Below are 26238 nucleotides of genomic sequence, written 5' to 3' on the forward strand. Positions count from 1 at the left end.
AACTTGACTCCATTAAATTTATTGGCAAACATAAACTGGGAAAAATATTTATTTATTATTTTTTTTAAAAGATTTTATTTATTTATTTGACAGACAGAGATCACAAGTAGGCAGAGAGGCTGGCAGAGAGAGGGGGGGAGGCAGGCTTCCTGCTGAACAGAGAGCCCTACTGGGGCTCGATTCCAAGGCCCTGGGATCATGACCTGAGCCTAAGGCAGAGGCCTTAACCCACTGAGCCACCCATGCACCCTGGTATTTATTTATTCTTAAAAATTTTTTTTTAAGATTTTATTTATCTATTTGACAGAGAGAGAGAGAGAGACAGTAAGAGAGGAAACACAAGCAGAGGGAGTGGGAGAGGGAGAAGCAGACTCATCCCTGCTTCTCCTCATCAATGTGGGACTCCATCCCAGGACACTGGGATCATGACCTCAGCCAAAGTCAGATGCTTAACGACTGAACCACACAGGGCTCCTAGGAAAGATATTTAAAAGATAATCCATGTCAGTATGATATAAAGGGCTCTTATGAAGTGATTAAAAAACGCCAACGCAGGGCACCTGGGTGGCTCAGTGGGTTAAAGCCTCTGCCTTTGGCTTAGGTCATGATCCCAGGGTTCTGGGATTGAGCCCTCATCAGACTCTCTGCTCAGTGGGGAGCCTGCTTCCCTTCCTCTCTGCCTGCCTCTCTGCCTACTTGTGCTCTGTATCTGTCAAATAAATAAATAAAATCTTAAAAAAAAACACCAATGCTCAAAATAAAAATGGAAATGGAATAAAAATGGAAAAGGACATAAACAGAAGGTATACATTTGACCAATGAATATATGAAAAGATGTTCTAATGCTAATAATCCACAAAAGACAAACTTTTATGAATGAAATTGGTGAGGATGAAAAGCACTTAAGTCCTTAATGCAGATCAGATGTGGTGATGTGTACATACTTCTAAACTGCTGATGGGAAGGTAAATTTCGCTTTTGGAAAGCCCAAAAGAGTCAAGAGTCTTTTAAACATTCGTATCTTTAAATGATTTAAAGGAGTAGCAACAGTAAATGGAGGAACAGCAGAGGTTTAAGTTGAATACCCCAATAGGTGGTGGCCCTGCTCTGGATCTGGGGAGCTGCTTCACTCCTTGCTTCATTTTCTCATTCATAAAATGGAGGGAATTAATAGTACTAATCTCACAATATATGAAGTCACTTAGCATAATGTCTGGCATCCTTTAGGTGATAGGTTAATGTTAGCCATATACTAAATATATACATATAAAAAAGAATATGCACATATAAAAAGATCATAATTTTGACCCATCCAACTTCTAGAAATTTATCCTAAGGAAAAATTCAAGAATTTAGACAAAGATTGATATATAAGGGTATGCACTGAAACTTCATTTGCAGAAACAAAAAACATGAAAACAATACCTACCAATAGGAGAATAGTCACATGAAATATATATAGTACATTCCAATGATGTTGAAGTATTATACAATCATTTCAGAAAGATTTTTTTAAAGATTTTATTTATTTTTGAGAGAGAGAGAGTGTGTGCATGCCTGTGTACACAAATGGGGGGTGGGGCAGAGTGAGAAGCTGACTCCCCACTGAGCAAGGTGGGAGCCCAATTGGATTTGATACTCCATCCCAGGACCCTGAGATCACGACCTGAGCTGAAGGCAGACACTTAACTGACTGAGCTACCCAGGCGCCCAGAAAGATAATGTTTATGAAGATGGTTTAATGATATGGAAAAATGCTAACAAGTGAAAAAAGAAAAGCAGAGTATAAAACTGACTCTATAGTAAGATCAAATTTTGAAAAACTAATTTGTATATATTTTGTACATAGAGAATATTTAAGGAAAAGGTCAATTAGAATATTGACCAATCAGAATAACAATGTTCATTTCAGCATGTTGGGGTCAGGAATTATTTTCCCCTTCTATTTATTAGTAGTATTATTATTCAGTATTTTGTTCATTTTATGAGGAATATTATTATTCCCATTATCATGTAATTTGAAAGCAAAATGGTATATAATTCCTATAGTGCCTAATTCACTTGTATGTGCATTGTAGAACTCAGTAATTTATAGGTCGAATCATAACCACAAAGGCTGAAAATCTTTCACAATAAGATGTAAATGATTGCTAAACCTTCAAGTGTTACCACTTCCAGGGATAATATGTGTATTTAAATTTCTTCAGTTCCCCCTCCAAGGAAAATTTATCAGGATCTGGTGCACAAAAGACATTGTTTTAGGTATTATGGGATATAGAAAATTTGTTCCTACCTTTGAAATGCTTATAAGCTAAACTGTGGAACAGATTAGGAAGGCAAAAGACACAGAAGGGAACTACATCATTTTATGTTAGACACTGTGCTAGGCGACTTACTTATATCACATTCTTACCACAAACTTTTGAGGTGGAATTTTCATAGACATTTTATAAATGTGGAAATGGAGGCTCAGAGAACTTAAGTGACAAGTTTACAGAGTTAGTGGCAGAGCTGGCATTTAAACCCTGGACCTTCTGGACCTGACTCCAGACTATTATCTCACTTAATGAACACTGCCTCATCAAAAGGTGTGTGTGTATGTGTGTGTGTGTAATTATAGTGCAAAGCAGAATCAGGTCAGTGCCATACTTACAATGCAGAGTATGAAGTATATGGGGAGACAATAGAGCAATGGTTAAGAACCTGGGCTCTTTATTTTATTTTATTTTTTTAAAGATTTTATTTATTTGACAAGGAGAGAGAGACCCGAGGGGGAACACAAGCAGGGGGAGTGGCAGAGAGAGAAGCAGGCTTCCTGCTGAGCAGGGAGCCTGATATGGGGCTTGATCCCAGGACCCTAGAACCATGACCTGAGCTGAAATCAGATGTTTAACAACTAAGCCACCCAGGCGCCCCTCTTTTTTTTTTTTTTTAAAGATTTTATTTATTTATCTGACAGAGAGAGAGAGAGCATAAGCAGGGAGAGAGGCAAAGGGAGAGGGAGAAGCAGGCTTCCTGCCCAGCGGGGAGCCCAAGGCTGGGCTCCATCCCAGAACCCTGGGATCACAACCAGAGCCAAAGGCAGACGCCCAGTGATTGAGTCACCCAGGTGCCCAAGAACCTGGGCTCTTAACCCAGGTTAAGACTGCTTAGGTTTGAATTCTGGCTCTCCACTTTCTAGTTAGCATATACTCTTGAGCAAGTTATTTTCCTGTTCCTCAGAGGTCCATCCATAAAGTGGGAGCTCATACCTAGCTCACCGTGTTGCTGTAAAGACTAAATGAGTTAATACAGGTAAAGGGTGGTTGTCTGGCACTTAGTAAACTTAGTAAACAGATATTGGTTATTATTACAGGAAATCAGAGGAGGGAGAAACCATATCCAGCTGGGAATGGATCAGGAAAGTCTTGAAGGAAGAGATAACATTGAAGACAAGATTAAATGTTAGAGAAGAATGATGGCTTAGAGAAAGGGAACGTAGGGGAGGTGGGAAAGCTCAGGTTGTCTGGGGCCCAGAGGAGATAGGAGAGAGAGGGTGGCATGGGAGCTATTGGAAGATAAACTTCCAAAGAGAGGCAGAGGTCAAAATGCCAAATTTAAAACTCTGGAGTTAATCGCTGGGCAATGGGAGCCATTAACGGTTTTCCAGGAAGAGAAAGATAAAGTTTTCTTCAGTTGCAATGGAGCCTGACAACTTTGTGGTTTTATCCTCGAGTGTTACCCACTGCAGAAACAAGCAAACTAAGGACTCCTGTTTTGACTGAGGGAAAGGAAAAGGGGAGAAAAGGAGGGAGGTGGCAAAAAGGGAGTAAATAACTTAGAGATGAAAAGTGCGCCTGGTGGGAAGTGGTGGGAAGGAGGTATTCCCTGATTCCTCATTCCAGAGGCAGCCCAGGAAGCATAACCTAGTTTCCCCCCATTTTAAGACGTGAAATTCCCACCTCAGTTTAGATCTTCTTTAACTTCCAGACTGTGCTTTTGGCCAGGAGTAAGAGTAGGGCATTAGGACCCAGAAATTGTTGTAGTGAGAGAGGTTGAATCTCGATCTCTCAATTTTTCTCTCGAGCTCCCTCCTCTCCCTTTGTCATTCTAGCTGCCTGCTGCCTCCGCAGCGTCCCTCTAGCTCTCTCTGTGCTTACTGCCTGCGCCTTAGACAGACGGGGTGCGCAAAGCAGAAGGATTAGTTGGGACCTGCCTTGGTGACCCCATGGCATCCCCCAGAACCGTAACTGTTGTGGCCCTCTCAGTGGCCCTGGGACTCTTCTTTGTTTTCATGGGAACTATCAAGTTGACCCCCAGGCTCAGCAAGGATGCCTACACTGAGATGGTAAGTAAAGCAAAAGGGTGACGAGGGACGCACCCCCCAGGGACTGCGAGTACCTCTCCCCTTCTTTCCTTCCCAGTCCATGGTCCCGTCCCCTTAACTCCTACCCCCCCCAGACCTTACCTTCTCCCCCACAACTTTGCAGCTTCGAAGGTGCAGCTGGACAAGAGCGATTTCATTTGTAGGCTATGCTGGGAGCAACTGTTTTGTAGCCACTGGATGCCAGTTGGGGGAGGGGTTGCCCAGCGAGTACACCCCCACCTCCAAGTAAACCAGAAGGCTGAGACCTGCGTAACACCTGTCATTGGCAGGAATCCTTCCCACCTTCTAGCACACCCAAAGTCCGGGCAAGCAGTCTGCAAGTCTGATTCCTTCCCTTGGAGCTAAGAGTTTAGAAGGCTGGAGAGTTTATTTATCTTAGGGAAGAACAAAGGGGAAGGACGGAAAGAGCTGGGGGAGAACAGGCTACTAAAACAAGCCTTTCTTAGGGGCGGGAAAGGCACTCCTCATCCCTGGCTGAGAGCTGATCCCTAGCTGCCTGGGTGTGTGTGTCTCTATCCTTGAGACAAAGCAGTCTTGGCCCAAATAAAGGTCATTGAGTGCCTGCTTCTTTCTCTTCTCTCAAGGGAGACCTTGATGTTTTGTTTTGTTTTGTTTTGTTTGTGGGCTAATCTGCAAAATCTGCAAAGTCTGCCTCTGCTCTCCTGCAAAATATTCCATAATCCCCACCTTGCCTCTTGTGGATGCCCAGGGTCAGGTCCTCTGCAGTTTTTCCCCTCTGCAGAGTTGGAATCACCAAAGGTGACTGGCCAAAACATTTCCTCTGCAACCTGGGGGCTGGGCTGCTCTCCCCAGTTCGGCGTGAAGAGGACTTGTTCCTATGCTGTAGAGTGTGAGGAGATGGCAGGGTATGTTTCCAGCACTTTCGGTCTCTGTCTCTCCCCCTGTCACTTTGCCTCTTCATTTCCCCGCCCCGGCTGAAGAGAACCTGCTTCTCACTGCCTTTGCCTGACTGCCAAACCCATTACTGGGCTCTCAAGGTCAAGAAGGAAAGAAGCTTAGGGGAGGAACAGGAAGGGAGAGAGAAAAAAGGGAAGAGGGTCTCTCCATTAGGGCTGAGTCAAGGAGGAATAGCCCCACACGTTGAGAGGAATAAATAGCGCTCTCCTAGAGCCCACTGCGGAGCCTTTCAGAGTCCCTCAATGTGAGCTGCAAATAGATGGAGACTGGTGAATTGTAGATGCTCAGAAAATGTTTGCAGACAGCTCTGGTTTCTGACTCAGGGTTTGAGCTGCTGCTTTCTGTGTCTCTCTCACCAAAGGATCACCCTGGGGGTGGGGGAGGGTGGCTGGGACTCCAGCGCCAGTGGCAAAGGTCTAGCCCCAGTGGCAAATACTAATGTATTTCTCCTTCTCCCTTCCCCTCCTCCCAGCATGTTTGGCCAGATGGAATTGAAATCAGGTCAAAATGAGAATCCAAGACAGCCTACTGGGGAGGGGGGGGAGGGGGGGTAGCAGATGCCACCAAATGCAGAGGGACCGGGTGGAGGTGAAACGCCACTATATTTTGGTTTCAGTGTAGTAGTTTAGCTTAGATTACAAGTAAATGAAATGCTATTGCTTTACTTTACTTTTCAGATATACATGTATTAATATGTTTGTGTGTGAGCCTTAGGTATTTTTGACTTTTCCTTTTCCTTAGGACATAGTAGCCTTCTTCAGTATACTCCCTGGCCCCCAGACCCTCCTCAGCTGAGTTAGAAGTCCCCCCAACCTGTACCCTAAGTACACTGTTAGGATCTGCAGGAAATCCAGCTAAAATGGAGTCACCGGGAAGCTTCTTACTAGCTTGGCAGGAGCTCACGAGGAGGATCAGCCACAAATGGGTTTACAGTAGGTTTCTTCCTAGGGAGTGGAGCTGTGTTTTGCAGTCTCCTGAAAGGCAGAAGAAACCAATGTCAAGATTTCGTATCATACAAAGGAACATATTTATATATAAGTATACGCTAATACAGCAGTATAGAACCATTGTGAGTGAGTGAGTGTGTGTGTGCGTGTGTGTGTGTGTACAGGCACAATTCTGTGCTTATGTGTTCAGGGGTATCTGGAAAGAATGGAGGAACTATATCTAGCTGGGAGGTAGACTTCACAGTAGTATGAAGCTTGAGGAGGATTTTCAGATTGCTTTTTCCAGGGTCCCCTCCTGCACTGAACATTGGCTCCAGGCTGGGGAGGGCTGTCCAGCATAGGGGCCACTGCACCAGTTCTGGGCTGGCCAAGCTTTATTCTTAAGTCCAAAGGAAATGGGAAAAATTCAGTTCTAGTACGAAGAAGGGACTTGATTTATATTTGTTGAATGGATGAGTGAATGAACGAGTCATTGGAGCATTGTCTTGGCTGGTCACCACCCTTCAGAGTTGTCTGGTTGGATCTTGATTATGTAGTTCAGGAGCCATTTCTTGCTCTCAGAAGGCGGTATGGCCCCTTAGGACCCCAATTCTAGATCAGCTAGGCTGATTATCTGGGATTTTCTGTTTTCCATTTAGGAGTGATTCCTCTGCATTGACAGTCATTCATTGCCTGCGGCAGCTTTTCTTACAAGATCTCAAAGTGTTGTTGTTTAAAGATTATTTGCCCTTTAAAACATATCAGTGAGTTAAATTCATCTTATTATTCTTATTTTACTGATGGATCAAACTGATCCAATATCATAGGGTACGCTGTTGTGGGAGCAGAGATTAGAAACCAAGTCCATGACTGAATCTTCTCAGTAGAGGGGTCATTAATGATTACAACTGTCTTTTTGGATGTCAGAACTTGCAACTGATTCTTGAACATATCTGGCACATTCTTGCTTCTTTTTTATAACCGTTCAACTACACCAATTCAAACCTTTACTTTGAAACCAATTTCAAATTTTAGATTTTGGGGTTTTTTTCTTTTTCTCTTTTTTAAAATTTTTCTTGTTCTAAAACCATTAGTGTTATGCTTACGTGCTGTCCCCTCTGTGAGGAATCATGGCTGAAAACCCTACGGACCAATGACTATTAACTTCTTTCCTGTATACTGCAGAAACCAGGAATGGTTAATGGAAAGAGCACAGACTTTCAGTCATATAGGTTAGTGCTTGAGTCCTGACATTCCTAGTGTCTCAGTTTCCTTATCTGTGAGATGAGGATAATAATTTTTCCCTTAGAAGGTTGTTGTAAATATTAGTTGAGATTATATATGGAAGCATCTGGTACAGTGGTAATTTACATATAGCCAGTGTTCAAGAAATGTTGCGGGTGAAGTGATGGTAATAATTGATTCTGCATTATGCAGGGGCTTCCTGACTAATCTGAACTGTCAGTTTAAGGTATTGAAATCAGGCACTTACAAGAGCAAGATGCTATTTTCATGTGCCCTGGTGAACAGACCTTTACGCAATTAGCTAATTTTGAAAGCTCCACACTTGCTGCCTGTTAATGCACAGTGGATTCCATGCAGAACTTCCAGATGTCTCTCTGAATTGCCCATTTGGTGTGTGTCGCCCCATACCTCCTCCAGATTTAGCAAATGTCATTATAGAGTACTCTAAAGCCCACATGAACTCAACATGACTGATCACTCCCTTGACTAAATGCCTTCATTAATTCACTTAAAATTGGGAGACAGCACATACAAATGCTGCTAAGCAGTTTCCTGGGCAGTGATGGGGAACAAACAAATGGTTGACTTGCTCTAAATTTGGTATTCAGCTCTTTGAGGCAGTGGTTCCATTCTGTAATCAAAAGGGGCTACATGCAGAATGGTGAGAAAACACCAAAATCCCATCACAATGAAGCCGAGGGATTTTGGCGCTAAAAAGAACAGGGCAAGGCTCTGCTTCTTCTAATCCCCTCAAGTGACGGTTTGTTATTTGGTTGATTGGCTTATCTTGAGTTAAATGCCCTAGGGTTTGTATATCCCTGGGGAAACACTCCAGATGTTTTGGGTAGTTTATTTAATATCCTTAGGTAATCTTTTATGCTTCCAATCACTGCCATTAATTGCTTTCCAGCTAGGTAATAAGATAGTAATTCACTGATGCTTAGACTGCTCTCTGAGGTGGGACAGTACATTTATTCCATCGGAGAGGAAACTGACCCTGAGATGGAAAGTGACGTTGCTTAATTCATACAGTCAACCATCTCAGGCTAAACTCCACTGGAGGTGATGCCAGGGAACGTGTAGCTTCTCAATGGCCAAGAGTTATGCTTGTTTCAAAGTGACCTTTGACGAATAGTTGAAGTCTTCTGCCCTAAAATGCAATCTGGGAAGGATCCACTTTGGTCAGTAGGACGAGATTCGCCAGCTTCCTCTGTAGGTTGGTACTATATGACAGCAGAAAGTGGACTTGCCTAAAATATGTTTATAATTCACATGGATATTTGGCAATTAAACACGTGATGGCTTTTTATTGCATTGAAGAAATAATCAGTAACTCAGATTTGGCTTTTTCCCCTACAAAGATGCAGGGAAATCATATTCGAGTCAGTAAACTTTGCAGAATTTATGAACCTTTATGGTCTAAGATATCAACGAAGCTGAAAATTTTAGCCAAAATGTATTTTTGTCAGTGCCCTCTTTGGCTTTCATAGTTTTTTTTTCTCTGTAAATTTTAGTGAAGTGTAACATACATTCTGAAATGTGCATCTAACATAAATGTACAGCTCAAGGAATTTTCAGAATACTCCTGTGTAACCAGCACCCATTATCAAGAACACACCAGCTCTCCTGAAACCCGCCCCCCCATGGCTCCTTCCAGATACTACCTCCCCAAGGGTTATTATCTTCCTGACTTCTAACAACATAAGTTAGTTTTACTGTTTTTGAACATTATATAAATGGAATTTATAGTGGATTAGCCATTTTTTTTTTCTTTACCTAACTTGCATAGGTGTACTGAAGTGGATCAAACCACTTGGTCTCTGTTCCCATTTGTCCTGTTAGCTGACTTGGATCAGTAATTAACTGCAATTGAAGATAAATGCAATTAGATAGTTTTGAGCTCTTCAAATAAATGTCATTAATATGAGATCATGGACCCTACGGTGTTCTGAAGAGTAAATGACAAAAAGAGAAAGGGTATGACTAAAGAAAGGCTCCATATGCTTTTTTTTTTTTAAGATTTTATTTATTTATTTGACAGAGAGAGATCACAGGTAGGTAGAGAGACTGGCAGAGAGAGAGAGAGAGCGGGAAGCAGGCTCCCTGCTGAGCAGAAAGCCCCATGTGGGACTCGATCCCAGAACCCTGAGATCATGACCTGAGCCGAAGGCAGCGGCCTAACCCATTGAGCCACCCAGGCGCCCCTCCATATGCTTTTGACTCATGTCTGAATCGTATCTTCTCATACCATAAGAATGGACCTGTTTGATTCACTGCTATTATCATTAAAATAATCACCATGGTTTGCTTGCAAATGCACGGACTTCTCATTGTATGGTTCACTGATAATGAAATGTGTGTGTGTGTGTGTCTGTGTGTGGCCCTTGTCTGATACCATGATGTTATGATTTTTTTAACTAAATCTCCAAAATGTTCATTTAATTTACAAAAGGGGAAACCCAGATAGTAAAATGCATAGTGATTTTCTCTAAGCAATTTAGGGGCAAAACTAAAATTGAAATTAAGCTTATCTTAAGAATCTCAGCCCAAGGAGGGGCGCCTGGGTGGCTCAGTCGGTTAAGCGGCTGCCTTTGGCTCAGGTCATGATCCCAGCATCCTAGGATCGAGTCCCACTTCGGGCTCCCTGCTCCACAGGGAGCCTGCTTCTCCCTCTGCATCTGCCTGCCACTCTGCCTGCCTGTGCTCTATCACTCTGACAAATAAATAAATAAATAAATAAAAGAATCTCAGCCCAAGGATATTGTTGGACAATTGCTTTCTATGAAAGGGATTTGAAACATTTGACTAAACACTCTTCTTCCCTGCTTCCTTGCCCTATAAGGAAACTAAGGTTACGGGGTTTGGGTCATTGCAATGGAAGGGAAACAGACCTAACAAAGTGAATTGTGAGAGCCTTTTGGGAGAGTGACTCAGTCAACTCTCTTTATTCTTACCATCAGGACAATTAAAGTCTTTAGAGCTCTAGTTACTATAGATTCAAGACATGTGACCCTTCTATTGTTAGAACTGATGTGGCACAGACCAAACACTGATGGGGCTGGCAATAGTAGGATTCTTTTGATGTCTCCATCCTACTCCACAGGAGAAAGAATAAAGGCCTTCCTATAATGTCAAGACTCCATCCAAGCTTAGTACCATTTCTAACAAATTGAACATTCCCTGTCTGGAGTCCTGGAGAATAGATGCTATCTGTACCTACTCAGCTTTGCACTAAAGATTTGATGAAATGGCTTATCCATTTTCTCCGCAGTTTCCTCTGGAGAAAAAAAGGGAAAGAAAAAGAGGCAACAGTTGCATTAAAGATCCACAGTGGTAGTTTAAGAAGTTAGATAAACAACTGAAAAAGTAATATGGAGTTACACCAAATGTAAAGAAAAAAAAAAAAAGATCACTGAAGTCACGGGAACTTGATTTAAAGACCTGGAATTTGGCCCCAGGCTATGAATTCCACTATAGTATAGTTAAGAATCTATTCTTAAATGATGGGTGGTTAGCCTTAGCCAAAAAAGGAGCGTTTCCAGAAGCCACTCATCGAGCAACTGGAAGTCTTGGCTCTGAACTGACTGTAAGAAACTCATCTTGCCTCCTGCATTCATCATGTCAGAAGCTTACATTTACGATTTAGGAACTGCCTCTTGGGAAGCTTTGTGTTGTTAATTAGAAATGGTCCTCATTTAAAAGTGTTGAAGAAGACTCTTGTGTCTAGACCTCTTTCCCTGATGTTACCCTGCTACTCTCACTAGAGTGCAGAGAGGGAAAGAGTAGGCAGGTGGCATCTAGTTTAATAGTGAGAGGAAATGGGTACACTTCTCCTCACCACCTCTGCTCTGCTCCATGTGGGTCTCCCGCAGTTCAACCCAGGGTTTTACTCTGCCAACTCATCAACATCTCTCCTAATTTCTCTGGGACTCCCTGATTTAACCTAAAATGGGAAGAGGGAGGAAGAATGACTAACCCTCTATGTTTCTTTACATGCTCAGGAATAGGATAGGGACTAGGGTGAGGTGAAATTTTAAAAACAGGATCTGACAAGGCCAGGACTGGGAAGAGATAAATGACGCAGGGTTGTATAAATGCAGAGCTGGATCCTGCCTTTATCTGAAGCTTTGATATTTTGCTCATTAATGATATCATCATTTACCTTACTCAAGAAATCCTTTTGGTGCCCTCTTAAATTTTACACTCAAGGCAAATAGCCTGGCTCATTTCACTTTATTCTTTTTTTTTTTTTAAAGATTTTTATTTATTTGTCAGAGAGAGAGAGGGAGAGAGAGAGAGCACAGGCAGACAGAATGGCAGACAGAGGCAGAGGGAGAAGCAGGCTCCCTGCCGAGCAAGGAGCCCGATGTGGGACTCGATCCCAGGACGCTGGGATCATGACCTGAGCCGAAGGCAGCTGCTTAACCAACTGAGCCACCCAGGCGTCCCATCATTTCACTATATTCTTAACCCTGCTCAGGAAAATGAGGCTCAGAGAGGTCAAATAATTTGCCTATGGACACCCCACTAGAAAGTGACAGAGATGAGATTTAAAGCCAAGTCTGTCTGTATAAAAATTATGTTTTTTTCCCCCACTAAACCATTGGTCTTTTAACAGTCCTCATAGAGGATTATCTTGTGCCACTTATGATAATTAATCCATGAAATAAGTTGCATCCACTGATCCAGAAGTGAGAGAGATGACGACGTTTGTTCCAAATCTAGAGTGTGTGAACACTATTCTAAGTGCCAGATGCTTCTAAGAGGTCAAGTTGGCTTTCTGCCTGATTCTTATGATACTTGCCTTGCATCTGGAACTTTTGACTATTCTCTTCTTGAAAACCTTGGCCCCCATGACCCTGTCTTTCTTGGTTTTTCCCTCTACTTTTCTGACCACACTCTCTTCTGTCTGCTTTGTGGACCATCTTCCTGTTTCCATTTCTTAAATGTCAGTCACACAATTTTTCCCTCTGTATATATACATCCTGCTGTATATATATATAAGTACACATACATATATATACACATATACTGTATATGTATATATACATATATGTATACTGCTGTATTTATACTATATATATACCTTCTGCTGTATATAGACTGTATATATACATACTGATGTATATATACATCAGGATGGATACTGATGACTATCCATTCTGTATCATTATTCTAGACCTCTATTACTGAGCTGCCTACCAGACATCTCCACTTAGATGTCTTAGAAATACTTCAACTAAAAAACCCAAATTGAATCCCTTACTCCTTCCTACCCCTTGCCCCACTCCCAATATGATCTTCCAGATGCATACCCAAACCTGGTGAATGGTAACACCCTTCTACCCACATACCCAAGCCAGAGACCAGAGAATCTTTCTTGACTTATCCCTTTCCCCCAGTGTCCACATCCAGTATAACAATAAATTCTATGATTTTGCATTAAAAATATTCTTGACTCTGTCCCCTTCCCTCTATCCCTCCTATCATTAATCTAAGTCTTTTATTTGGTCTCTTTGCTTCCAGGCATACTTCTCTCAATGCACCCTCCACACTATTTCCAGAAGGACCTTCCTCAAAAGCAAATTATGGTGCTCCCCCTGGCTTATAGGATAAAACCCACCTCCACAGCACAAGATCTTTCTCCAAGATCTCCTGGTGACACATATATAGACATATATAAGAGGATGTATATAGTTCTCATGATCCATGATTCATATCTATCTCCCCTGTTTCATGTCTCACTCTCACCCTTCCCTCTCCCAACCTATGCTGAACTGGGGCGGTGTTTGAAACACACAAGTCTGTTTTGTGCTTCAGGGCCTTTGCTCACCCAGTTTCTTCTGCCTGCAATGACTTTTGCTTATTGATTTGCCAACACCTGCTCTTCCTTTAATATTCCACTGTAGCTTTTCTCTATTTCCATCTAGGGAGACTTGACCACTCTGGTATGCCTCCACTGTTTCTACTGCATAATTTTGTTTGGCACCCATAACTTCTCTTCATATAAACTCAAGCTTCAGGAAAGAAGAGCCTTTGAATGATTGATATCTGTATCCAAAGTACCTAGACAGTGCCTAGTGCAAGGAAGCACTTAATAAATATTGAATGGGTTAATGGATACTTACTGAAAACAAAGCAGTGGGCCAACTTAATAAGACACTTGATAAAATCTCATCGATTTACTACAAAACGAGGATCAGGCCCATCTGAATACAGTGAAAAATATGATTATCTATTACCCTAAGGTCAATATAACCTTATTACTTTGTAATATATCCTGTGACTCCCTCCTCTGTTGTATGATGTCTCCCTTTAGGCTACAGTTAGACCTTGTACAGATGTCTATTATGTGTCCTTAACCATATTGCTTTATACTGGCGATTTGTGTATCCATTTCCCCTCACCAGACCAAGAGCTTCTTGACCCTGGCTTATTTACCTTTTTATCTCCATTGCATAATCCATAGTAGGTGTTCAATATATATTTGTTAGATTAAAATTAATGAACTTGCACCAGGCTAACAAAGTAGCATCTTGTAAAGGCCTGGGACTTTTATCTCACTGACCATGAGACTAGTTTTTATCTTACTGTATTTTAAAGATATATAAGGGGCTAATATTTGCACACATTTAAATTTTTCTATTTACTTAGTACTCACTTTTTAATTTTTGCAGATTCTACAAGTGTAAACTCCTGCTCAGTTTTTTTTGAATTATCACAGATTCCAAATTTGGGAAGTCCAAATTAGTGAGGCTTTATCATACTGTGCTTTGCCTTGTTTCATTTTTGTTGTTGTTCGTATGCATCTGGGTTTGAACGAGGCAGGCACTAGAAAATGTGAATGTGGCTAATCTGTAACAGATTTTATGGGCCCAATAAATTTTCTTATAAATGCTTTTAGTGTTGTTTATGATTTATAATCAGAAAATAATTTTTAACTATAAAGCCAAATTCTCTTTGGTGTTGTTACTAAGTTTTATTTATTTATTTATTTTAAAAATTTATTTTAGATAGAGTGCGAGTGGGGGGAGGAGCAGAGGGAAAGGGACATGCAGACTCTATGCTGAGGGCAGAGCCTAGTCCCATGGCCCTGAGATCATGACCTGAGCTGAAATAAAGTGTTGGAAACTCAACTAACTGAGCCACCCAGGTGCTCTGTTGTTACCAAGGTTTAAATCATAGGGATCTCAGAAAATCGCTTGTTTTTTTCTTATCTTCATTACAAGGCTTTTATTTAGGAGTTACAGTAAAAAAAAGGGGGACGGGGAATCAGGTGGGGACAGAAGGAAGCCCTTTCTTGTATGTTCTCCATTCTAATGTTAAAATCAACGTTAATGTGGCATTCCTTGTGGTATTTCACTCTAGAAACGTGCTTACAAGAGCTATGTCCGAGCCCTCCCTCTGCTGAAGAAAATGGGGATCAATTCCATTCTCCTCCGCAAAAGCATTGGTGCTCTTGAGGTGGCCTGTGGCATTGTCATGACCCTTGTGCCTGGGCGTCCCAAAGATGTGGCCAACTTCTTCCTACTCTTGCTGGTGTTGGCTGTGCTCTTCTTCCATCAGCTAGTCGGTGATCCTCTCAAACGCTACGCCCATGCTCTGGTGTTTGGAATCCTGCTCACCTGCCGCCTGCTGATTGCCCGCAAGCCTGAAGACCGGTCTTCTGAGAAGAAGCCCTTGCCACTGCCGGGGCAAGCGGGGAATGCTGGGAATGCAGAGGAGCAGCCCTCCTTATATGAGAAGGCCCCTCAGGGCAAAATGAAGTTGTCATAGGAAAGCAGAAGTGCAAAAAGTGGACCTTCCAGGCAGTTGCCTCCATGACACCCAGGAAGATGTCAGTGTGTGTGTGTGTGTGTTTTTTCATTTATTTATCTTGAGGGAAAGGGAAAAATATAATCTGCAAGTTAATGGTCTTATTGGCTTGTGTACACCTATACCCTAAAATGACCTCCCCACATAGACATATGTGCACCACCTTTAATCACTTTGGGGCAACTCACATCTTGCTGCATGTACATGTATATGGCTAACTGTTGAAGTGTATTTGTGAGATGGACTCCAGCAAGCATGTGACTATAAGATTATGTGTGGGAAAATGTATTTACTGTGTGTGTGTGTGTGTGTGCGCGTGCGCGCATACATGCGTGCACACTTGTGCACGCAGGTGTGAGGATAAGGCTCTGATCTTGAACTAATCCTGCACAGGTATCCTTCCCTTTACAAACTGATTCTAGTGAGGGCAGAATAAAATAAACCTCTTCTAAAGAGAATCCTACTTACTTCTGGTATTAATCAAGTGATGTATTCCTGTGGGATGAGGGAAATTGAGCTGAAAACTTTAATTTACCACTTTAGGAGACAGTTGCTTCAATTCGAGACACTGAGTTATACTGGTTAGCCTCCACTGTAACAGTTGTTGAAATTTTAAATACTCCATATTGAGTTTAATTAAAATAAGGGATATATGCAGTCAATACATAATCTAATTCAAGTGATAAAATTGTAAGTTTCACCTTGCCTTTGCCCCAACTCAACCTACTAAGCGCCTTTGCTCACAGTTTGAAATTGAAGCAGTAAACCTTTACCAGACATGTTTTTTGGATTTTCTTAAGCTAAAAGTTGCCTCACTTCCTACTATTCTCAGCAACTAACCAGGATTTGGCAGCTGCTCCATTACAGTTGAGGGAGCAGGGATTAGTTCCATTAGAAATTTGTGAATCTCAAACTCTAGTTACTCTCTTAAATCATCTGAAACTTGACAGAGGAGATGTATCCAATGTTTCCCTGCCAAACAGATTCATTACTCCTATTGAATCTTCACTGAACTTTGCTAGTGTAAACCGAGATCGCAGTTACTCCTGTGGTTGTCTCCTCTACACCTCTTTATCATTACAGTGGCTGGAGTCTAGTTGGGGGAAGGATATTTGATATGGGTTGGTTGGATTGAGCAGTATGAAACTTTGCTTTCTTCATTCAGTACTGCTGTTTCTCCTTGTTTGATGTGCTTTGATGGTTTTACTATTGTGCCAGGGATGGGGAGAGGGGTGGGGCATTGTGTGTGGGGGGAGTACATATTATTGTATTTTCTTCAGTGCCATTGTTCTTGTTAATTGATACCTCTGTCTTATTTCTCTCATTCTTTCAAAATAAACATTTTTGAAATTTGGAGGAAACTGTCTGGACAGGTAATGAAATCTGGGAAGAAAAGTTTGTATGAAGGAATTCATGCCATTTTATTTTTGATTCTGGATGAGGAAGTGAAAGAGAAGGAATTGTATATCACATAGTATACTAACGAGGTTACCAACTTTCCAATCTCATTTAAGTTCCCCCACACTTCGGTAATGTCAGCATATAAAGACAGAAAGCCAGAGCATTAGATCAATACAATTTTCAGGTTTAGGGAGTTCTGCTTCACTAGGTGACGCCAAGGGAAGGTGGAAGAATGAGTTCAGAGAAAATTGCAGGTCTAGGAAACAAAGGCGAACCAGTGCTCTCTCAATATGTGTATCCACAAACTGGCACATGTTCCAGTGCCACATACGTGTCATGTTAAGCAAGTTATTTCACCACTCAGAGCCCCAGTTTCATCATCTACAAAAGACAAGGGGATTGAAGGCTTAAAAATCCCTTCTAATACACAGTTGAGTCTATGAAATCATTAAGAGTATGGAAAATGACTCTTGAGAAATTTTCAGTTTTCCTAGATAAGAGCAGTTTATGTACTAGATAAAATCTCAAACATTCAGTTCTTTTGCTTGATTAAACAAAAGTTCATTGAAGTACTCTGGAAATCATATAATATGTGGTAAATAGTAATTTCTGGTGTAGTCTTTCCCAAATATAACAACTTAATCTTTGATTCTTCATTTCTCCCTGATTGCAATTTCCTTCTACAGTTTTGCTCAGTTCATGGGTATGTTTTGGCCTCAAAAAATCAGTGAGAGCCATTTAATTTACCTTTCCTCTTTAATTCCTACCTAGTAAGAGATTAAAGTAGGGACTAGGCTCAGGTCTCAAACTAAACCCTTGTTGCTGTTTCAGCCAGTTTTTTTTAAAGACTCATTGATTCCTCAAAGTTAGAAATCTGTATGTGTTGCCTGGTAGGTTACGTGAAAGGTGCCACATCTAGTTTAAGACGCAGGTTTTTGGCAAATCCTGTAAGATATGTATGCCCGCCCTCGGTGAAAAGAGGGCATATCCAGCCGTCCTTTCCTCCCACCCCGGAACTTTGCCTGGGAAAAGCGATGGCTTCAGAAGTCATAGACTCAATAACCTAAATCTCTTGTTCAGCAAGAGATAAGCAGCCCTTATTGCGAAGTTTGCAGTTTCATATTTTCCTATAAAGTTCTGATACTCGAGGGTCAATCTGAGCAAAATTATCACTGTAATTACTCTTGTTAAACTCAGGAATAAGGACACTAATTGCCTCAAAGTACGCAAAATGACGAATGCGAACATTATTAGGATCGTGGGAACGCCAGCCAATCAGCTAGCTCCAGCAGCAACCGTCCACAAACCGTGCGTCCCCCTACCCGGGGCGGGCGGGGCAAGAGATTCTCGGGATTGGATCTGCGTCATCGTCGGCGCGCGCGCGCCTCCTCGCGCCGTTGAGTTGTAACCCAACCAATCAGGCTTCAGCATAGCACGCCGCTCTGCCTAGGGCAGCCTGGGTCTCTGAAGAAGCGCATGCGCAGGGCGGGGCCCGGTCTTTTGAATTCGAGAGGCGGCGTTCGGATTCCTGAGGCTTTGCGACTGAGGAGTGTATTAGGTGAGGTACTTTTACTTTTAAAGACCGCGCGAAGTGGGGACTCTCAGAGCAGAGGGACTCTCCTGATTTCTGAGCAACTCTTCTGCAAGATGTGGCAGGGATTGGGCTTTTTCCCCAGCTCAGATAACTGTCCAGTGGGTCGATCGTCCTGGCCGAGTTTGCTCTCGCTCTCTGCAGTGGCGGTCTGTGAGGGGCTGGGTTTCTGGGAGGCGATGGGACAGTTCAGCTGGATGGGGTGAGAAGCTGCTCTACCGTTCCTTTTTCGGACCCCAGGAAACTACTTGGAACTCGGAACCTCCCATTGGGTTAGATACACATATCGCTCTCCAGCTCTGGCCTCATGTTCTAGGGAGGTGTGATTGAGGAACTGTCATTCCAACGATTTCCTTAGTTTTTCCCATTTGAACCCAAAACGTAAGTCTTTCTGGGTTCCTCTCTTTCCTTTTCCGTACATCCTGTTCTTTTATCACGGCCTTGCCCAGTATATCTCCAAAGCTTATCAGTCAGTTTTTACGTTGTCCACCGCTATCTTAGGCCTAGTTCAGACTACAGTCATATTTTTTCTGGAATGGTGAAGGCTTTTAAATTTTAACTAATTTTTTTTTAAAGATTTTATTTATTTATATGACAGAGAGAGACAGCAAGAGACGGAATACAGGCAGCCGCTTAATCGACTGAGTCACCCAGACGCCCCCATACAAATTTTTTAAAAAGACTGCGGGGCGCCTGGGTGCCTCAGTGGGTTACCATCTGCCTTTGGCTCAGGTCATGATCCCAGGGTCCTGGGATTGAGCCCTGCATGGGGCTCCCTGCTCAGCTGGGAGCCTGCTTTTTCCTTTCCCACTCCCCCTGCTTGTATTCCCTCTCTTGCACTCTCTCACTCTGTCAAATAAGTAAGTAAAATCTTTTTTAAAAAATAAAAATTCATCTGTTTTCACTCCTTGACTCCCAACATTCTGTTCTCCACACTGCAGCTACAAAGTCTTAAATCAGATGGTGTCACTCCCCTCTCTCACACTCCTCCCACCCTACTCCCGTAAGTTTCAGGAGATCAGAGACCTTGACTGTTTTTTTTTTTTTTAATCCCTAGTAACTAAAACAGTGCTTTGCTTTTGATGATGTTCAATAATTATTTACTGGATAAATGACTTAATTAATGGGGAATGATTCTGTTGTGAGAGTCCTTAGTTTGGTCACCAGTTTCATTTTTGAACTAAGCTGTTTTAACAGCACTCATGAAGTGGAGAGTGTAAAAGATTAAAAACAAAATCGGGGTGGGGGTGGAGAAAAATAGGAGTGAGTGGAAAAAGTAAGATTGAATGTATGAGATGGATTAGTTTTGGACTTGATTTTGTGGTAGAGCCATTTTAAGAGAACTTGCTATGTTGCTTGTGCTTGATTTTTTTCCACAAAAGGGGCGCCTGGGTGGCTCAGTGGTTTGGGCTGCTGCCTTCGGCTCGGGTCATGATCTCAGGGTCCTGGGATCGAGCCCCGCATCGGGCTCTCTGCTCCGCAGGAAGCCTGCTTCTCTCTCTCTCTCTCTCTCTCTCTCTCTGCCTGCCTCTCTGCCTACTTGTGATCTCTGTCTGTCAAATAAATAAATAAAATCTCTAAAAAAAAAAAAAAAAAAAAAAAAGTCCTGTTCAACTGGTGAATATTACCCTGGAGAGTTGTTTCTCCCTATTCCTGTTTAGGTCAAGGACTTCTGTGAAAGTTAGCCTTCTTGTTGCCTGGATGTTTGTTAGTGTTTTTGTGTTTGTGTGAGTCTGTATTGTTTGTATCCTAGGTATTGTGTACTAAATGTTGGGAATACAAAGCAGATATGCTTCCTGTCTTTGTGGAGTTAAAAGGGATGGTTTTGTTTAATGGTAACTTGACACTTGTTTCTGTATAGAGCGTGTGCAATAATGTCATCTCAAAAGAGAGTTAAGGACCCTCAGGCTCAAAAGAGGACTTCACAAGTTAGTGATAATTATCAGACTAATCTGGCGGGGGAAGAAAAAGACCTGGATGACTCAAAGCACAGCTTGAATGATGAACAAGACAGTCCAGAGGATTATGGACATGCTGATGATCAAGGAGAAGATGCTCTGCAAATAGCAGTGAGATACTTTGAGAAGGGTAAGACAGATAATTTTCCTTATGAAAGTTCTATTGCTGTAAAAATGTCCTAGACTTTTTCTTAAGGATTTTTAAAGGAAAGCATATTTTTGCTCAATTCATGCTTTTCTTTATTTAATAGGCATTTATTAAGTGCTTCCTAATATCAGTATTCTGGGTACTGGGGATACAACAACAGAGAAAATTCTTGGCAAGGTAGTTTCCAAGCTGTTGCACATTGGGATTATCTCGGAATCTTTTTTTTTTTAAAGATTTTATTTATTTATTTGACAGACAGAGATCACAAATAGGCAGAGAGGCAGGCAGAGAGAGAGAGAGAGAGGGAGAGAGAGACGTGGGGGGAAGCAGGCTCCCCGCTGAGCAGAGAGCCCAATGCAGAGCTCCATTCCAGGACCCTGGGATCATTACCTGAGCGGAAGGCAGACACTTAACCCACTGAGTTCCCAGGAACCCCCTATCTCGGAATCTTTAAAAAACACTGATGCCTGGCATCCACTGTAAGACATTCTGATTTTATTGGCATGGAATGCAGTCTGAGCATCAGGATTTTTAAAAGGCTCCCTGGGTGATTCCAATTTGCAGGGAAGTTTGGGAACTACAGTCCTAGTATTGAATCTGCTTATGGTCTAAGTTCAGTACTTTTAGTTAGTTTAGAGCAGACATGCCAGGACATGGTTCAGTTTTCCTTAATGAAGGTGCTGTTCCAATATTGCTGTTAAATATTCTAGAATTTTAAAGGCTTTGAAAGGTTTTGGGGAAGGCATTTTTAACATAGATCTATTTGTTTAGGAGCACCTGGATGACTCAGTTGGTTAAGTGTCTGGCTCTCGATCTTAGCACAGGTCTTGATCTCAGGGTTGTGAGTTCCAAGTCCCATGTTGGGTTCCATGGTGGGTGTAGAGCCTACTTAAAAAAAAAAGATTTCTTTTAAGTATCCTAAGTTGTAACTGTTGGAGTTGAGGACTGAAAAAATTTTAAAGGTCCCACTATTTAATATTGTTCTTTTTCCAGATTCCGCTAAAACCTCACAGAGTAAAGATAAAATCTTGGAAAAGCACTTGAAAACTGTGGAAAATGTGGCGTGGAAGAATGGATTAGCTCCAGAAGAAATTGATGTTCTATTAAATGTGGCACTCAGTGGCAAATTTGGTATGATAAAGGGATACATTTGTCATTAGTTTGCTATTAATTTTGCCTTCCAGACTTTGAAATAGATTATTGGAATTAGTTGCAGTACTTTGTTTGTATTATTTTCTTCATAAAACCAATCTGGTAAGGTCATAAAGTGGGCCTTTTTTGTGTTTAAGTTATCTTATGAACCAGAAGTTTCTGTGTACATACATTGAGAATGGTTAGTTATTACATGTCTTTACAAATAGAATGTATAGACTCTTGTCACCAAATACATGGGAGTCATTTTTAGTATTTCTCTTAAGAAGCATAGATAAGACCGCTTAAGAGATCACTTAGTCTCTTTCATTGCTTTCAGGATCACTTACTATGGCAAGTCCCTTTTGAAACTGTCTCCATTCTATTGTGTTTGACCTTAACAGTAAAGATGCTTTTTCTTTTGCGGAAATGCTTCCTTTCCTGTTCTAAGTGTCTTGGGGAGGACTTAATGGAGAGGGAGACGTTCTTAGAAAGAAAGAACACCTGGCCAGTATTCTTATTATTAATTTTTTGACTCAGAAGGTATTTTAGGCCTTGAACATCTATTCTCATTTTAAAGGCGAGGAAACAGAGACCCAGAGTTGTTAGAGACTTGTTTAATGTCAGCTAGAACTGAGGAGCTCAGATCTCCTAACTCCCCTTCTATGTTTATACCACATCATACTGCTACTGGGTTTTCTACTGGTTATTTTTTTTTTTGAAATATTAAGACATCTATCAAAACTGGATGATTTATATACTCTTTCCTGGGTCTTGCATATGGGGTTCCTTTGTGTATACCCTAACATCATGTTTTGCAGGGGTGTGTTAAAGCAATAACACATTACTAGCCGAATTCAAAATATGACTCTCAGGTATTTTAGTTCTCTACTTTTACTAGATTAGTTCTCTGTGTTTTCCTACAAAGTGAAATTTGAATTGGCTCTTAAAAGTGGTTTCAGATTGTTTGGTTCTGTTATCTTCCCAGGAACCCATGTTTAACTGATGTGTCTATTGAGAATTTTCTCCCTTCTCTTAAAACATGTATGGGATATACAAGTGTTTTCTATATTGGAATTTCTCTTTTTTGATATCTCAGAAATGAATGGTTAAAAGGTTTTCAGGATGTTTGCCAGGTCTTGTGGCAAATGCATGCCTCAGCCTTGGAAACTTATATATGACAATTTTAAACATAATCTCTGGCTTTTTATTCTTACTTTTCATTTTTCCCTTAAGCTGGAATTGGTGATGTCAGATAGGGCCCCCTTAATTGTTTATCTCCTTTTAGTTATTTCTGTGATATCGTCCATCACCACTGTATCTTTACCTGTAGATCTTTTGCTAAGTTTAAATTCATATTCAGAGGCAGGTGTGTTTGAAATGTCATATTAAGTACAAAAGGACTTCAGACACTTTAGAAGTTAAAAAGTCACTGGGAAGTAAGTATTTAGTCTGTATTGAATTCACCCCTTGAATTTGGTACATGTATGAATTGTTAGTGGTCAGACTGTTTTAAGCTTTAGAAGGGTTAGGGGATGGGAGTGGGGGAAAAAAGAAAATGAAAACAAGAAACCATGGTGGAATATAGAAATTTTTATTCTTATGATTCATTACCTGCCATTACTGCTTTCTTCCTTCTCTGCAGAATAATGGGGTAGAAATTGAGAATGTATGTAGCATGAACAAATTTCTCTAAATTTCTCTAATGTACAGCATGATGATTATAGTTAATAATACTGTATTGAATACTGGAAATTTGGCAAGAGAGTAGATTTCAGGTGCCCTCACCACACGAAAAATGGTAACAACGTGAGGAGATAATATGTAAATTAGTGTGGCTATAATAATCATTTCCACTATGTATATGTATATCATATCACGTACATCAGAAATATAAATTTTATTTTTTATTTTATTTTAAAAAATTTTAAAATTTAATAGCATTTATTGAGTCTATAATATATAGCATTGAGCTAGGAAATCTGGAACATCCTACTTATCCTTGACTGGATAATAACAGTAGCTACAGTTCCTTAGGAAATTACTATCTCATAGTCAGTCATAGGCTGAGTGATGGACATTTACCATTTCACAACCCTAGGAGGTAGATACTTTATCCCCCCATTTTACTTATAGAAAAGCCAAGGCTCAGATGGCTGAAGAACCTTGTTTAAGATCACACAGCTTGTCAAGATGTGTAGCTAGAATTCTTTTCTTCTTGATTTTAGGTAGTTTTTTTGTTTGTTTGTTTGTTTTACGTTTGGCAAAGTTTATTCATTTTTCTTTTTAAAGATTTTATTGTTGGAGAGAGAGAGTGCGAGCATGCACAAGTAGTGGGAGCAGCCGACAGAGGGAGAAGCAGGCTCCCTGCTGATGCAGAATTTGATCCAAGGACCCTGGGATCCTGACCTGAGCCAAAGGCAAACGCTTAACCTACTGAGCCACCCAGGCTTGCCTACACACTTTTTATTTCAAAAATAAAAAAATAAAGAGAAGTCTTTACCCTCAGGGGGAAAAAAGATGTGTATAAGATGTTTCTGAGAATGCTACTTGCAGGCAAAGTTAAGATCAGTGCTATTTCAGTGAGTGGATGTGATCATCATGCTATAATACATATAAAACAGTATTTACAGACACATATATTTCTAAGAATGCTACTTGCAGAAGTTGAGAACAGTATTATTATAGTGAATGGATGTGATCAGCACACTGTAATGCATGTTAAACAGTGGTTAAAGATGCATGGATCCAAGATGTTTTTGAGAATTATATTTGCATGAGAAGTTGAGAAAAATGTTTTTTCAGTGAGTGGTTGTGATCACCACATTATAATGTAAATGAAACAATGCTTACATACCAAAAATATTGATGAGATATACATTTAATTCTTGGAGACTTAATAAGCAGAAATTGATACAGGGTGTATAAAAAGTTATTTGCAACATCACTTCTATTACCAGATGGGAGAATTCCATGGAAGCCCAGAGAGTATGATGGAAAGATTGGACAGTATAAAATATTATTACTGCTAGCTAATTCCAAGAATAGCTATTCCATTCTGCTATCCTCCCCACTTTTTGGGAGGGATGGAGAATACAAATGTATTTCTTTAGTTTATTTATTCTTAAATGAACCAGCTCATGCAGGATGTCTGTCAGTAGTTTTAAATAAGTCAGAATCTATGGTGCCATTAAAAAATAATAACGAAATAAGAAATAATCTTGGGATTCCTGGGTGGCTCAGTTGGCTAAGCATCTGACTTGGTTTTGGCTTAGGTCATTATCTCAGGGTCTTGGGATTGAGCCCCCTGTCAGCCTCTGCCCTCAGTAGGGAGTCAATTTGAGGATTTCTCTCCCTCTCCCTCTGCCCTTCCCCTGCTCTGGCACACACGTGCTCTCTCTCTGAAATAAATAAATATATCTTTTTAAAAAACCTTGAAATTTTCTTAAGATTTTTTGAAGTATAATTCACATATAGAATTCACTTTGTTTTTTAAAAAAGATTTTATTTATTTGACAGAGAGATCACAAGTAGGCAGAGAGGCAGGCAGAGAGAGAGAGGGGGAAGCAGGCTCCCTTCTGAGCAGAGAGCCCTATGTGGGGCTCGATCCCAGGACCCTGAGACTATGACCTGAGCTGAAGGCAGAGGCTTAACCCACTGAGCCACCCAGGCACCCCTGAATTCACTCTTTTAAAGCATGCAATTCAGGATATTTTTTAGCTTATTCACAGAGTTGTGCATCCATCACCACTCTCTAATTCCCAAACATATTCATCATGCCAAAAAGAAACCTTGTAGGCATCCTTCCTTTTTAAATAGAAATACAGAGCCTAAGAATTTGTTTTATTGTTATATTAGAACTTAAAGATACATTTTTTTTGAAACTATTTTGTAAAGATGATAAGAGATACCTAATACTACTTTTTTATTGCCTTTAGTATAAAGTGAGATTTTAGGACTAAGTGAGTAATAGTAAAGGAACAATCAAGTTTCTAAAATGTAGTTTAATTTGGAGTTTGCTTTTTAGGTAGTGCTGTAAACACTCGGATATTGAAGTGTATGATTCCAACAACTCTAATACCAGAAGATTCTGTGGTTAAGGCGGTCTCCTGGCTTTGTGTGGGCAAGTGTTCTGGTAGCACCAAGGTAATCTTTTTAAATAGTTTGATGATAAGCCCTTCAGAACCACTTAAGGGCTGGCAAGGAAAAGCCACTTATGGAGTAATGGCAGTGGCCTTTTGTGCAAAGGCTGTAGTTTTGGAACAATATAGCTTGATGCAGGGACTTTGCTCAAGCATAAATTTTTACTGAGAAATAAAATCTATTATCCTACTTTGTGCTAGAATCTTCTAAAACAGCCCTGAGTGGGGAATTAAGCTCTCTCCTGTGCCAGTTTTATTTCTCTAAAGATAAGCATTTTGTCTCTCAATAGGTACTTTTTTATCGTTGGCTGGTTGCAATGTTTGACTTCATTGATCACAAGGATCAAATTAACTTGCTCTATGGCTTCTTTTTTGCTTCATTGCAAGATGATGCACTGGTAAGTAAAAACTGGACAACACCATATTATCAGTCAAATGGCATGTTCTTGTATGTTGACATACCATGTATACTTCAAAGAGCCACACAATGCATTTTCCCTTATTTTAAAATACATCAAACATATAGAAAAGGAGAAAGCATAACATAACAAACACTCTTACACCTCTCATATTAACAAATGTAATGTTTTTATCATA

General features: G+C 40.8%; 2 protein-coding genes across 2 annotated transcripts in view; both read left to right on the top strand.

The window, feature by feature from the left end:
* The first annotated feature begins 4042 nt into the window (after window positions 1–4042).
* TMEM35A (transmembrane protein 35A) lies at window positions 4043–16631 on the top strand. The gene is made up of 2 exons (XM_004777160.3): window positions 4043–4327; window positions 14824–16631. Exons 1-2 carry the CDS (start codon window positions 4208–4210, stop codon window positions 15229–15231), a joined length of 528 nt encoding a protein of 175 aa, XP_004777217.1. The 5' UTR covers window positions 4043–4207; the 3' UTR covers window positions 15232–16631.
* Window positions 16632–18157: 1526 nt separating this feature from the next.
* Window positions 18158–26238, top strand: part of CENPI (centromere protein I) — a 77709-nt gene continuing 69628 nt past the window's right edge. The window contains exons 1-5 of the mRNA XM_004777156.3: window positions 18158–18229; window positions 20124–20350; window positions 21362–21499; window positions 25527–25645; window positions 25932–26039. Of these exons, the coding sequence (XP_004777213.2) occupies window positions 20137–20350; window positions 21362–21499; window positions 25527–25645; window positions 25932–26039 (579 nt within the window). The 5' untranslated portion in view covers window positions 18158–18229; window positions 20124–20136. The remainder of the gene's footprint in view (window positions 18230–20123; window positions 20351–21361; window positions 21500–25526; window positions 25646–25931; window positions 26040–26238) is intronic.

The sequence above is a fragment of the Mustela putorius genome, unplaced genomic scaffold (assembly GCF_011764305.1).
Source record: "Mustela putorius furo isolate JIRA1106 unplaced genomic scaffold, ASM1176430v1.1 tig00000842_pilon_pilon_pilon, whole genome shotgun sequence".
NCBI lineage: Eukaryota > Metazoa > Chordata > Mammalia > Carnivora > Mustelidae > Mustela > Mustela putorius.

Coding starts and splice junctions, on each gene's coding strand:
- TMEM35A (XM_004777160.3), top strand. CDS start 4,208: ATGGCATCCCCCAGAACCGTAACTGTTGTGGCCCTCTCAGTGGCCCTG. Junction 4,328..14,823: donor AGGATGCCTACACTGAGATG/GTAAGTAAAGCA, acceptor ATTTCACTCTAG/AAACGTGCTTACAAGAGCTA.